At 34.3% G+C, this 14,432-nt stretch overlaps 1 protein-coding gene across 3 annotated transcripts; it reads left to right on the top strand.

The window, feature by feature from the left end:
• Nucleotides 1-2,051: 2,051 nt before the first annotated feature.
• LOC131075211 (probable 1-deoxy-D-xylulose-5-phosphate synthase 2, chloroplastic) lies at nucleotides 2,052-7,433 on the top strand. Of its 3 annotated transcripts, none has more exons than XM_058012042.2 (10): nucleotides 2,052-2,272; nucleotides 2,719-2,928; nucleotides 3,081-3,251; nucleotides 3,801-4,116; nucleotides 4,573-4,844; nucleotides 4,957-5,230; nucleotides 5,474-5,781; nucleotides 5,921-6,202; nucleotides 6,399-6,683; nucleotides 7,007-7,433. In XM_058012042.2, exons 2-10 carry the CDS (start codon nucleotides 2,770-2,772, stop codon nucleotides 7,151-7,153), a joined length of 2,214 nt encoding a protein of 737 aa, XP_057868025.1. In that variant the 5' UTR covers nucleotides 2,052-2,272; nucleotides 2,719-2,769; the 3' UTR covers nucleotides 7,154-7,433. The 3 variants fall into 3 exon arrangements, with proteins under 3 accessions (XP_057868025.1, XP_057868023.1, XP_057868024.1); XM_058012040.2 differs by having other exon boundaries at nucleotides 2,640-2,928; XM_058012041.2 differs by having other exon boundaries at nucleotides 2,052-2,928.
• The last annotated feature ends 6,999 nt before the right edge of the window (nucleotides 7,434-14,432 follow it).

The following is a 14,432-nucleotide window of genomic DNA, read 5'->3' as shown; positions in this document are numbered from 1 at the left end:
TGAATGGTTCATAAGGAACAACACTTGCTGATGGTTTTGCAAATGGGGTTGCAAGCTAAGTGGGTTTAACCTTGCAGGGAACTTCATGGTTAAGCACACTTGAGCTGGAGTAGTACTGGGATGGGTGACCTCTCGAGAAGTCCCAATGCTTCACCCCTATGAGCATCACCTAGATGCAATGAGTGCTAAGTGGACCATTCATTGTCACGAGAGATGGGTTCTTGTGAACCACTACTCATGAAACATAGGTCAATGAGTTTGACTCAAAAACTACACAGTTGAACCCTATTAGAAATATCATAAACTAGTTTGTGCTTATTCAAGATAAATATAGTAAATTAAAGAAGCTACTTGGGGTCAAAAATATAACATCAAGGTGTAGGAGGCTTGGTTAATGGTCAATTTATTGACTAATATCTCCTACTCTTTAGATATTGATTATGAGGGTTGAAATAGTTCCCTTCCATTACAACATGTAGGGATGTCATCCAATCTATTATTAAACATTGTTGGCTACTTTTTAAAATTTTATTTCATTATCATTCATTAATAAATGTATATAAATAAATTTTAAATATCTTTGATTTATTATCTTCTATTACTTGAATCTAATTTGATCTAATATTTTTAGTAGTAAAGTTCTATATAACTTTATCCAATTATCAAGAAGTACAAGTACACAAACATCTGAATCAAAAAAGAAAATCTAACACAATTAAAATAGGATTAAACAACAAAAATAACTTTAAAATTGTCTTTATATACTTCTATTATTTTAAAAGATTTATAAAAAAATCTTATTGATACTTTAATGAATATTAATAAAAAATAAAAGACACTCGCTCTTATATTCAAACACATAGAACAAATTCATTAACATTCCTAATTTATCAATAAACAAATAAAAAAATAAAAAACTACAAAAATCAATTCAATGGGCCCTTGGTCTATTAGTGAAGTTGAATGGTTCTGAATGAGCGACAAGAGATCAAGTCTTGCTAAATATAAGGCTAAGACATCATAAGGGATAGAGTCAAGATTGTGCCTTTCTTAACTTTAACATAGGATTGATACTCCCATATCAAGTCTAGGCTCTAACATCATAAGGGATATAATCGAGATTGTGCCTTCATTATCTTATGTTAGCAAGGCTCCGACATTGTAAGGGATAGAGCTAAGATTGTGCATCTGTTAGCTTTAACATAAGACTCATACTCTCATTTGAAGCCTTGCTAAGTGTAAGGCTTTGACATTATAAGAGATAGAACTAAGAATGTACATTTGTTAACTTTAACATAAGACTCACTCCCATGTCACATAATTAAAACAATTCAATAAATTTGATTTAAAAATTTTACAACAATAAATAAATTAAAATAAAAATCAAACAAAATCTTAAAACCATAATAAACAAAATTAAAACTAATACTAAAAACAATTCAATAAATTTGAGTCAAAATCTTACAACAAAATAAATAAATAAAAAACAACCAAAATCTTAAAATCACAATAAACAACATTAAAACTAACACTAAAAAACAATCTCCATTGTATAATTACAGACAAAGTCCAAAACACCAAATCCAATAAATAACCCTTCAAGTTATCCACCTCACCTTAATTTTTATTTTAATATAACAAACCCAACTTTATCCCTCATCCTTTGGGAATATTTTGCGTTCAGAAAGAGCCAAAATCTACAAAAGAAGACTCGAGAAGTGCTAATTTGCCCATATTTGAAAGTAGAAAAATGAGGGCGATTTCCTTGAAATGCATTGACTGAGCTTTCAGCAGTTCCTTGGTCAAATCCAAATGTGGACAAGGTGGAATAATAATGATCAATTCACTTGGTATGTAACGGAGCAAATCAGTGATAATAGATGGGTTTTGTCTAAACATATCCACAAGCAAGATTGAAGAATAATTATGTATCATATTTGACTACGAGTCGACCGTTTTGTCTCAATGAAATAGGCAGATTCCTTCACTACAATCCAAATAACCGAATCTTGCGCCAAAGTTGAAGCCTCCTTAAATGCCTTAGATGGTCTTCTCTGCTGTACAGCGAAAGAGAAAAAGAATCCTCAGCAGTTTTGAAGGTGAAACTGCTCTGAGATTTTTCCTGAATATTTTGTCTGTCAACCCAACTGAGCAAACACCATCATTGATCATTACAGATAAATCCTCGGTGTTCCTCTGCAAATTCAGTGGTTCTCTGCCTGCATTGCTGACATAAGTTTTGGCATAAGGATTGGTCTTGGTGGTGTCACTGGTAAGTTTGTTTATTGTGCTGTTTGTCAGGACACAGAAGTTTTATGCCATTTTCATAAATTTGTTGTTTTGTGGTTAGTGTTGCCTTAATATGTGTACAAGATTCTAGGCGTTGTTCCAAAAAAGAACTGTTTGTTTCTTCTTCGTGTCAGATTTGTGTAAGGTGATTGATTGTGTCCAGCGAAAAATTCCTAGGCTTCCACAGGTCCAAATTAAGAGCGATATAGATTTCAGTATTACCTGTGAATTCATTCGTCGACAATACATTTTGGGTATAACTTGTTTTGGGTATTGGGTATTTGTTTCAATTGCAATTCAGAATCACTTGCTGTAACTGGTTTTGGGGATCCTTCTTGTGTCCATTACAGGATTTCGGTTTTGTTTAGGTTGTTTGAACTGGTGCTTGAGCCACAAAAACTGTTCATACCCAAGTGCTTGTCTTTGTAGAGTTGATTTGGATTCCAATTAGACTGCCAAGTGTAGCAGTGACAGTTAAAGATGGCAGCAGCAATGGGAATGGCTTCCTTAGCAGGCCCAGCATCTTCGTTGGTCATAAATGGTTGCAGCAGTAAATCAGAGTCAGGTGCTTCAGGATTTATGGTTTCTCAGAAGAAAAATTATTCATCCCTTCGAAGATCTGGCACATCCAAACGAAAGGTATGCAATTGATGACTGACTTTTCCTAAAGGCGTGTTTTTTTAGCTAGTAACATTCTGGGAATTAGCTCTGTATTGTTTTCTGTGAAATTCAGTGGATCTTGTAATGTTTTATATGGAATTGAATGAATGTTTTTTCTTCCCCTGTTATAGAATGGGATAGTGTCTGCAAAATCAAGCAATGCCGATGGAGATAACATCATTAAGGACCTTGTCAAGAGGGACGACAGTCCTATGAAACTTGATTACAGTGGAGAGAAGCCTCCTACGCCATTGTTGGACACGATCAACTTTCCAAAACATATGAAGAATCTCAACGTACAGGTAATTTGCTCATTCTATATTGAGTCCCTTTTCATGTTCTTTTTCTGTACTTAAGATCCAACCATTTCACTAGATTTAGAGCAGGGGAATTCCATGTGAATTAGTTCAGTATCCTCGTTTTCCGGCTTGTTCCTTCTCGAGAAATTGATAAAAGAATTTGAAGGTGAAGCTGTTAATTGTGGGTTGGTTTGCTTTTTATTCCTAGGCTTTTTGTTCTTACCTGTGTCAAGATTATGGACCCTAGCTGTCTCTAGCTTTGCCATACTTTCTCCGGGATAATTAATTGTGTTTTGTTTTTTTAATTCTGAAGAATTCAGTACAGATTTTTTGCCTTAAGATTCTATAAATTTGGGGACTGAGATGATTTATATGTTGCCTGGACTGAAAAGTGTTTTCTTTTAAACGAGCCTTCTCGGTTCACAGGATTTCGGGGTAGTTTATGTGTGAGAAACAGAGTGAAATTCAATTGGGCGATTTTTAATCTAATTGTGTGTGCACTGTGCAAACTTTCTCCTGTATATTGATTGAGTCATTTTGATCGTACTGCAGGATTTGAGGCAGCTTGCCAAGGAGCTCAGAGAAGAAATTATATTTGGTGTTTCCCAGACAGGAGGCCATCTGAGTTCAAGCCTTGGTGTTGTGGATCTTACGGTTGCACTTCATTATGTGTTTGAGACTCCTGAAGATAAAATTGTCTGGGATGTAGGCCACCAGTCATATCCTCACAAAATATTGACAGGAAGGAGGTCACACATGTCATCCATCAGACAAACCTCTGGTATAGCTGGTTTCCCCAAGCGCGCTGAGAGCGAGCACGATGCATTTGGTGCTGGACATAGCTCTACCAGTATTTCTGCTGCCCTTGGTATGTCATCACGCCTACTTAATTGTGAATCAAATCTGTAATTTTCTATTTGGGTAGCAAAGAACAAAGAAGCGATTTCTACGAAACGATTTATACGTTTTCTCCAGTTTATGCTATCTTGCTGTTATAGGACGGATATTTTTGGAATCATGTTAAAGCTAATTTCGAATTTGTGGGTAATCATGTAAAGAATCTATTGTTTAGGAATAGGGATTCATTCCAATTATTTTGGCGGGATTTATCCTGGGCTTCTTCTGACGAGTTCCTTTTTTCTCGTTTTGATTGACACAGCAAAATTTTGGTTTATTTGCCATTTCGCTTGTTTTCTGGTTTGTTTTAACTTATGACGAGCATCTCTGTTGAAATGTTGATATTTGCAACTAGTGAAGATTTTTTTATATTTAATTGCTTTGTTTCATTCTGATAGATTTTTTCATTTGTTGAATGGTTATGCAGGTATGGCAGCGGGTAGAGATCTTCTTGGGCGTCCTAACAATGTTATAGCTGTTATTGGGGATGGTGCAATGACTGCTGGACAAGCTTATGAAGCTATGAACAACGCAGGATTTCTTGATTCAAACTTGATTATCATTTTAAATGACAATAAGCAGGTTTCCTTACCAACTGCTACCGTAGATGGCCCTGCTCCCCCAGTGGGTGCTCTGAGCAAAGCTCTTTCTAAGATTCAGGCCAGCAAAAAGTTCCGACAATTGAGAGAAACAGCCAAGGTTTAGATCTAATCCCCGAAAGCTTATAGATCTTCACTAGATTTATATTCTTATTTTCTTTGTATTTCTAATGTCAAATCTGCAAAATTTCTAAAAGTTACTCTATGTGCAGGATATTACACATCAAATTGGAGGTGTAACACATGAAATTGCTGCAAAAGTGGATGAATATGCCAGAGGAATGATCAGTGCTAACGGTTCCACACTCTTTGAAGAACTTGGACTATACTATATTGGACCTGTAGATGGGCACAGCATCCAAGATTTGGTATCCATTCTTGAGAATGTTAAGGCAATGCCTGCTCCAGGGCCTGTGTTGATTCATGTTGTCACAGAAAAGGGAAAGGGCTACCCACCTGCATTAAAAGCAGCCGATAGACTACATGGTAAGCTAATGTTTTCCAAGCTTGAGTTGATCTCATTTATTTATTATACAAAATTGCTTTCATCTTTTAGTTTTAATACAACATCCTATAATTTGGTAAATTCCCAAACTGCAAGACATCTCTTCTTGTCATGTAAATTCCTTGGAGTAGTTGAAACTATCTATCTACCCTGTTTTGATATTTTCAATGATTATGATCTGGTTTGTATCTTCCTAACCATTAGGAATTAATGTTCTGTTGCAGGTGTGGTGAAATTTGATCCAGCCACCGGCAAGCAATTCAAGCCTAAGAGCCCAACACTCAGCTACACTCAGTACTTTGCAGAAGGATTGATTGCAGAAGCAGAGAAGGATGAGAAAGTTGTAGCCATCCATGCTGCAATGGGTGGAGGCACTGGCCTCAATTTCTTCCAGAAGAGGTTCCCAGAACGCTGCTTTGATGTTGGCATTGCAGAACAGCATGCAGTGACCTTTGCAGCAGGGCTTGCCACAGAAGGATTGAAACCATTTTGTGCAATCTATTCATCATTCTTACAGAGAGGTTATGACCAGGTAATGTATTTGCATAAACTGAAATATAAAATGTTTCTAGGACAATCATTTGGACTATCAGCCAATCATGTCATGTTTATGAGAATTCATGGAAGTAAATTGTGAAGACTAAAGCTCACTGTTGGGATGATGTACACAGGTGGTTCATGATGTTGATCTCCAAAAGCTCCCTGTGAGATTTGCCTTGGACAGAGCAGGGCTTGTGGGGGCAGATGGTCCAACACATTGTGGTGCTTTTGATATCACTTATATGGCTTGTTTGCCTAACATGGTTGTGATGGCTCCTTGTGATGAGGCTGAGCTCATTCACATGGTTGCAACTGCTGTCGCCATTGACGATCGACCAAGTTGTTTCAGATTCCCCAGAGGCAATGGAATTGGTGTTCCTCTACCTCCCAACTACAAAGGAACCCCTGTGGAGGTCATTACTCAAAAGCTCTGATCCTAGCAATTGAAGTTTTTGGACTCATTTTTCTGTTCAGAAATTGACTTGTTTTGATCTTAATATATCTCTCAATTTCTAGATTAGATTGTGTTTTTTATCAATATTTTAGAACACACTCCATGATCCAACATCAGGATACTGTGTATTTAATGTTTTGATTTTCATAATGCAGATTGGCAAAGGCAGGATCCTTGTAGAAGGGACTCGGGTTGCCATTCTTGGATTTGGTTCAATAGTTCAAAACTGCCTTGCAGCTGGAGAGATCCTAGGCAAACAAGGCATATCAGTTACTGTTGCAGATGCACGTTTCTGCAAGCCTCTAGATGGGGAGTTGCTTAGAAGATTGGTGAAGGAACATGAAATCCTTCTCACTGTCGAAGAAGGGTCCATTGGAGGATTTGGATCTCATGTTTCACACTTCCTAGCATTGAATGGGCTTTTGGATGGAAAGCTCAAGGTTGGTACTCTTCCTTGCTCTTTGTTTCCCTTTTTAGCTTCTTTGATCTTTCACTTGTTATTTTTGGATTAGATTCCACGTTTCGAAATCATATTCCTGATTTATCATCAGGATAAATTTGTATTTCTTTAATTCTGATGATGAATCACATAGTCTGATTCAAAACATTGATAATAAAAATTTTCATACACAATCTAATCCAGAAATAACAAATGAATTTTCATATGAATTATGAAAATCTAATAGCATTAATTCTTTGATCTCCGCTTTATAAAAATGACTCAGAGCATATCATATTGATTCTTTCTTTTGAACTTTTACAGTGGAGGCCAATGTCGCTCCCAGATAGATATATAGAGCATGGAGCTCCTAAAGACCAAATGGAAGAAGCGGGATTATCATCAAAACATATTGCAGCTACTGTTATGTCACTAGTAGGGAAGCCTCAAGCTGCTTTTGATCTCCATTAATTTTTTAATAATTCCCAGAGTTTCTCAAGACTAGTATATTGACAAAGAAAAAACAAACAGCTGAAAGTTTCTGTCTTGCCCTTCAATGCAAAGGTTTTAAAGAACAATGGTAATATTTCATTATTTTGGCCACCATCTTCCTTGGAGATAATGCTTATGTATAAAGCTTTCCTATAAGGAAGGGCTTTTAAATCAGTTTTATATGTAGGAAACAATAACTCCTTGTGAAGTTTTAAAAATTATATTCTTTGATCTAAGATCGAAGTGATTGCTTTGATAACTATGCTTGTAAGTGATTGGTTTTTAATTCATAAGTGGATTATTATTTTCAAATGTATATATAATTTTGTTAAATAATTAAAATTAATAGATTATGTGATTAATTTTATAATATTTATTAATATATATTTTATTTGAGAGTTTTATTGAGTGGTACTGTAATTGAAACAATTTAAGATTTGTTGGATTTTATTTAATTAAGATTTTTGTTTAATTTATTAGCATGGTTCTTAAATATCATTAATATGATGAATAATAAAGAAATTGGGCTAAATAAATCATGTCAAATGAATCAACTTTGAAGATACAAATACAAGTAGACAACTAACTTGAGCATGTTGTACACATCAGTGCTATTGATACTTTTTTACTTCACAAAGATATGCCAAATTCTTTTCTTGTTGCTCTCTCTAGGCATGGGTAAGATCTTAGTATGACTCATTAAGTGTGATGGTCTATGTTGACAAGCTGGAAGTTCCCTATAAGATTAATTGAAAAAATATATAATAATTTATCAATCAAAATTTGATAGAAGAGCTTTAACAACCATGACACTCAAATTTTAACACTCTTCATGATTATGGAGTTGTTGATACATGTACATCGATGAGTTGATAGGTGATTTGTTAAGTCAATCTCTTTTAAATGAGGTTGAGTTGCACTAGTATCTATTTGAACATGTGTACACATAAATTTAGTGGATTGAGAGATCACTGACACTAAGTAAACACCTTGACAAAGTTAGATGAAGAAGAGGTGAAACTTGGAAGAACAATTTCTACAAATGATTGTTTCCACTTGTCTTGAATTAAGATGATAATTCAAAAGTTAATACATTAATAAAGGAACTTCATATTTTATGAGCAACATTGGAATAAACGCCAAACCAAATAAAATTGAAAACTGCGACCTAGTTAAACAAATGTATAAGTTTATTTCAATTGCGAGTGCACAAAATAGGAAAACTCTATAGAAGAGATGCATGCCTTAATTATAATCACATTCTTCAAGCTCATCTATCATATAAATTTTAATATAAAAATAAATAATCAATAAAAAGGGATCTTTGTGTTGTCTTATCACTTTAACTATACCCATTCATTAAAAATTCCAAGGTCTTTCTCTCTCATTACTCGAGATGTAAATTATCCTTAATATAAATTTTTCTATAAGAAAATAAATCACATAGTGTAAAAACACATTGTAAATTTTATCAATGATTTCTCAATATTTTGTGCATCTGAGGAATAATTACACTATAATGAGTTAGTCCAATAGGAAAAGGCCTTCCTAACCTTTCCTTCCTTCTTTGCATCTTCTACTTATTTCCCCAATTTGTTTATAAACTTCAATGAAAACTAATTATAACGAACAACCATTGGTAATTAAAAGGGAAACTATTCAATCCTCCAATTTCGATATAAGTAAATTTGGGAAAATAAATAAATTGACTTCTATTGATAATGATTATTTTTCTACTTTAGAAGATAATCTTATCTTAGTGTCTCCTTGAAGTTCTCTAGCAATCAACATTATAAATGCACCATTTACTCTTCCAAATTTTTTGTAATTGTGTTCTAGCTAAATTTGTAGATGATGATCATATATTTGTGTCGTGTTATCAAACATTCCTCTAGTAATAAGCCTTGCCAAAATTTTATGCTAGATATAACATAGAAAAGATAAGAAATCATATAAAAATATTGATTTAAGTCAAAGTGAGCTAGTTGATCATGCAACCTATCACCAATAATATTGCTGAAATCAATAAATTGATTTCCAATATAAATTACAATGATAGAAAGATACATCCATTATTGAGAATCATGGGCACTTTTATTTTCGATTAGAATATGAAGCAAAAAAAAATGATATAAAAAATTTCCTCAATAAAATGGGATCTATGAAGAACTCTTGATAGTTGAGATTTCCCTTTTTTAGGAGCCATCAACCTATTCTTTGCTATGATATTATGACATGAATTCTTCTTCATTTGAAATCTTGATGGGTAGTTGTAGTGTTAATGTCTGCACAAATATCCTTGACTAATAATTTGAATGTTATTCCAAGAGGCACACCCTCTAGTTTAGCTATTACTCTTATCATTTGTTGTCTTTATTTGTCTAGTATAAGGATCGTAATGCTTTATACACCCCAAACTAGATTAGTGCACTATACTTTGATATGAAAACAATCTGCTTGAAGAAGTCCACTTTCAAAAACTTTATGTTCGATAGGTGATAGTTTTCCTTCTTCCATTCCCTTCCAAAATTCATTGAGGCTCACATGATCTAGTTTTATATCACCTATCTGTAGGAGTGTAGTTTGTAATACTAATAAACAATTATATCTCGATTATTTAGTAGTTCATGTTTACTAAATGATTAAATATGCAAAGAAAATAAGTCAAATATCCTACTAATTCGCCAATGGAATTTGTTAGAACATACCAATATACTAAGAGGGGGGTGAATTAGAATATCAACCAATTTCAATCTTTATTGTCATTTTGTCAATTTTCATAGCATTATTGAGAGGATCAATATGAACATCAATAATGCAATAAATCACAAAGAACACAACACCATATTTTACGGAGAAACTTTAAAAGTAAAAAACCACAGTGAGCAAGCTACTTGGATCTATTGTCCAAATCTAGCTTCACAAAGTAAGAATAGACATGGCAATTTGATTTGAAGGTACCAACCTTTGAAAGACACCAATCCCTTAGACAAATACAAGCTTTATAGACACCAACCCAAAGAAGGTTGCAATCTCCTAATCTAAGCTCCAATTTAATACAAGAACCAACCTTATACAAATCAAAGGCACCACCCTCAAAATTGATTACATAATAGACATACCATTATCTAAAACAGGGTTAAAGTGATATCAAAATGGACATTTGTACTTTTTCTTTGTCATTTTGATAGCTTCTAGTCTACACCTTACTCTGCATTACATATACCACCTCTGTATCGAGAAAATGGATCATGATTCCCATAGATAGAACCACAAACCAATATATTCACATTGCCACATATACGTTTTGTCATAACCACCTCACTCTCACAAAAAATCTTCTATATTTATACTAATTTGTACAATTAGATATAATCCTCATCTCAGCTTAAATGCAATAAAATCATCACAAGCACTCTCCCATGTCAACCTACAGCAGATCGAACCAATTGTACACAGTCCACCACTAAAACTTCAAATTTGAATTAGAACCTAGCCGTTACGCACATTTGAAAACAAGTCGTTGATCTCTTCTTTTCGCGGCATAACGAACGATCAGGATGCAAGATCATAAATAAGTAAATAAACCTCACTTACAAGCCTGACACAGACATTTGGAAAGATGGCATAGTTTTGTGATTGACAAAAGCTCTAACCCATTTTGGAATGCACTTAGCACACTAGTCGTAGATACACTAACTCAGAACTGATATGTCTTCATCCTGCATATTCGTGACTACGTGACATAGTCCCTCCAAACATCCTTTGAAAGTGTGCTAGTTTTTCGGTCTCCAAGATCAAGTCACAACCGTTGATCAAGTTTGGACAACCAACAATTCTCCAATTTAGGGAATATTTAAATATACTAGGTCAAGCTAATAATTGCATATGTAGGGAATGGGTCGGACAACTTAAATCACACACATTAAGCTTTGATTTTTAGGTTTAAAAATGTTAAACACTCAAAGTTGATTGTCATTATCTAGACTTAATATGTTGCTTAGTGTATGTGATTTAAGGCTAACCGTGAAAAACAGGATCTAGAGGGTTTAAGTGACCACTTGAGCAATTGGTAATAGGTGATAGTAAATCAATAGTTAAATAAAATAAAACTGTATGTGCCAAGACTGAGAATTAGGATTTTACAAATAAGATAATATGGAAACCCCAAACTAACCAAAATAATTGAGAAATTAATTCTAGGGCCAAGAATGACAAAAGAAAATTGATATGACCATACCAAAATGTTTTTTATAACATGCTCAACATCTTCCTGCCATTATTATGCAAATGTGATACAAGAACAATCTTTTGTAGGGAACAAAAAGAATCATGACAATTTTGTAGTTTTGCATGACAGCATTTGCAACATTGAATGGTCCTACACTGAGACTATCAATGCAATACTTTCCTCTTGGCAACTATTGCCAACACTCTCCCCACGAATTTGTAGCCTTGACATGAATGACAACAATAATTTCTAGCAATCTTCCCCTTTATTATTGATGGCAACACAACTTGAATAGTAGCACAACAAATCTGACAGAGATACTATTGCACTTCTTCCCTTGAATCTCATTGATTCAACTCCCCCATTGAAAGGGAAACCTTTATCTCTTTCAAAGCTCTCCCTTTTTGATGTATCTTCTTGACACGACTTTGTAATGTAATATTCTCCCCTTTTGACATCAATGATAAAGGGCAAACTTAATAAGAGTGGACCTTACTGTTCTCTTCATTGCATAACTCTAATATACCATACGGACGAATAATAATGCTTTAACACACATACCCTTGACCAATGCTTCATCTAATTAATTAGAGACAAGAAGAAGGAGCTAACACTAGTAGCTTCCACATGAGATACAATGATAGATTTTGTAGGTTATAGACTTAAATGACAACAAAATTGCATAAATATCTCTTTGTTCTTGTTGACAAGTTTATAAATTTAGATGAATATATAAGATATAAGAATCTAATTTGGATTAAAATAAAATTTAAAATTTGATACTATATTTGAACCTAGAGTTGAAGTAGGGGTAAAAGATACAAACCCTAAAGAGAAAATAAGGAATCTAATGAATTTAACTTAGAGATTTAAAAAACCAAATTATGTAGAATTTTTTAATTTTAAATCAAGGTAGAACATGTAAAAATATTATACAAGTTTTAAAATGAAAGATAGAATTGGAAACTATATTGAAACCCTAAAATTGAGGAAGCAAGGCAAAGAGATACAAACCCTAGACATGAACTAGTGAATCTAGTGTCCAATTAACCAAGCGAGTTTATTTAGGATCTTTGTAGGACTTTTTAAATTAGTTGAATGAAGAAAACTGTAGGAATCTAATTTAGGTATTAAAATCAAACCTATAATTAGAATCTATATTTAAACTCTAGAATTGAGGAAGTAGGGCAAATAAATCTATAAACTCTAGAGAAGAACTAATGAATTTAACCTATTAAATTTATTTAGAATCCATATAGAATTTGAAATTTATATAAACGCAAAACATGTAGGAAACTAATTTTTAGTAAATTTTAATATCAAATTAGAAAATATATTCAAACTCTAGAGTCAAGGAAGTATGGGTAAGAAATACCCAAACCTAGAGAGGAACTAGTAAATTTAGTCTAGATAGTTTATTTGGAACCTATGTAGAATTTAAAATTTATATGAATGTAGAGCATGCAAGAATCCATTTTTTTAATAATGTAGGGTTCACTAGCTTGTATCGGCAAACTAGGAAGCTTAGGACTATTTCCGCTTTAATCACTTTGAGAGGGAGAACAATCCACTTGAACCAAGATGTTCTTAAGCACAAGGTGAATTGAGTGGTCCCTCGTGGGGGTACTTGAAAGATGATTCTACAATTTACGAAGAGGAATGCAAAATAGGGTGACAAGATGACCTTTCTATGTGTACAATGACATAGTGGATTGACAGACTGATTCCAACAAAATATACAACAGAGTATATTGTAACCAACCTATAAGACAAACCTCAAGAAAAAATCAAGGGAGAAAGGTGCCTAGCTCGACCTACTCCTAGGACTAAGGCAATGTGCTCAGCCTGCTTTCGATAGTTTCAGTTTCGATGAATTGTAGACTGTAGCCCTCCACCTTCTTGTTTTGTACCTATTTTCATGGGTTTGTTCCCTATTCCTAGACATATAAAAGATGGAAAATATTGGTTAGAAAGGGGTTTTCCTAATTCAAACCCTAGTTTTGGAATTAACCATGAAATAAAATTAAAATACACTTGAAAGGAATGTGTGTTGATATATAGCAAAGACTAGATTTGAGAATTAAATTATCTTATACCTTATGGTGAAAATGCTTCTTTGAAGGTGATCACAAATGCCGATCCATTAACATGACTCACAAAATACCTAAAAGAACATCACGTAAGACATTCTTGCATGAAGGTTATTGAAGGTTAAGAATATGGTGGGATGGAATGCCTTGAATTCTTGAATTGCTTGTAGTTCTCTTTTTGTGTTCTATATTCATGAAAAATCCTTACAGACTTAAAATGAAGAAGGATACCTTGCTTATATACCTCTCCCATGCATTTCAAGGTGCAAAACTCAAAGCAAGTTGACACGAGAAAAGATTTATCACTTAACCATGTTGACCATTATGTGGTTTCAATTTGGGCCCAAACATTGGGGAGCAGGGTGCCCTAATTCGCCCACTCCTAGGAGGGGGCGCCCTAGGTGGCATGCTCCCTCCAATGTGGTTCCAAATCAAGACCCAAGGTCCTAAATGGGAGGAATAAACCATAATGACATGTGGAATTGAGTTGGGATGAATGCGATTAGATGCAAGAGGCGATACATGCTAAAATAGGGCCTGGTTGCGCAAGAAATTGTATAGGGATGCAATTTACGATGCTACATTTAGCCCCCACTATAGTGGGAGTATGAGCTTACACACATACTCATGGTAAAGTAGAAGACAGAGAAAGAGAAGGAGGCATTGGGCAAGCCTGCAAAGATATTAAACATCACTATGTTTGAGGGAACAAGCCCTTAAACCAAGGATCTTAACTCATACAACCATGTGCAAGGAGATACAAATAGAAACAAAAGATGTACACAAACAAAGGGGGTTAGTACTAAACACAAAGGTTGCAAGTCAACTAGTTGAGAAGACCTTGAAAATAAAAATGTCTTAGCTATTAATATCATCCTCAGAATGCTATTGCAAGAGAACAAGTGGTCACCTAGATAGAGCAAGAGCACACATCAAA

Source organism: Cryptomeria japonica, chromosome 11 (genome assembly GCF_030272615.1).
Source record: "Cryptomeria japonica chromosome 11, Sugi_1.0, whole genome shotgun sequence".
Taxonomy (NCBI): Eukaryota; Viridiplantae; Streptophyta; class Pinopsida; order Cupressales; family Cupressaceae; genus Cryptomeria; species Cryptomeria japonica.
Note: the sequence above shows the minus strand (reverse complement) of the source record. Positions and strands in the feature narration are given on the sequence as shown.

Bases quoted from the DNA above. Each gene is read 5' to 3' on its own strand.
- LOC131075211 (XM_058012042.2), top strand. From the start codon at position 2,770: ATGGCAGCAGCAATGGGAATGGCTTCCTTAGCAGGCCCAGCATCTTCG. The intron at 3,252-3,800 runs GTAATTTGCTCA...ATCGTACTGCAG, and splicing joins TGAAGAATCTCAACGTACAG to GATTTGAGGCAGCTTGCCAA. The intron at 5,782-5,920 runs GTAATGTATTTG...TGATGTACACAG, and splicing joins TACAGAGAGGTTATGACCAG to GTGGTTCATGATGTTGATCT.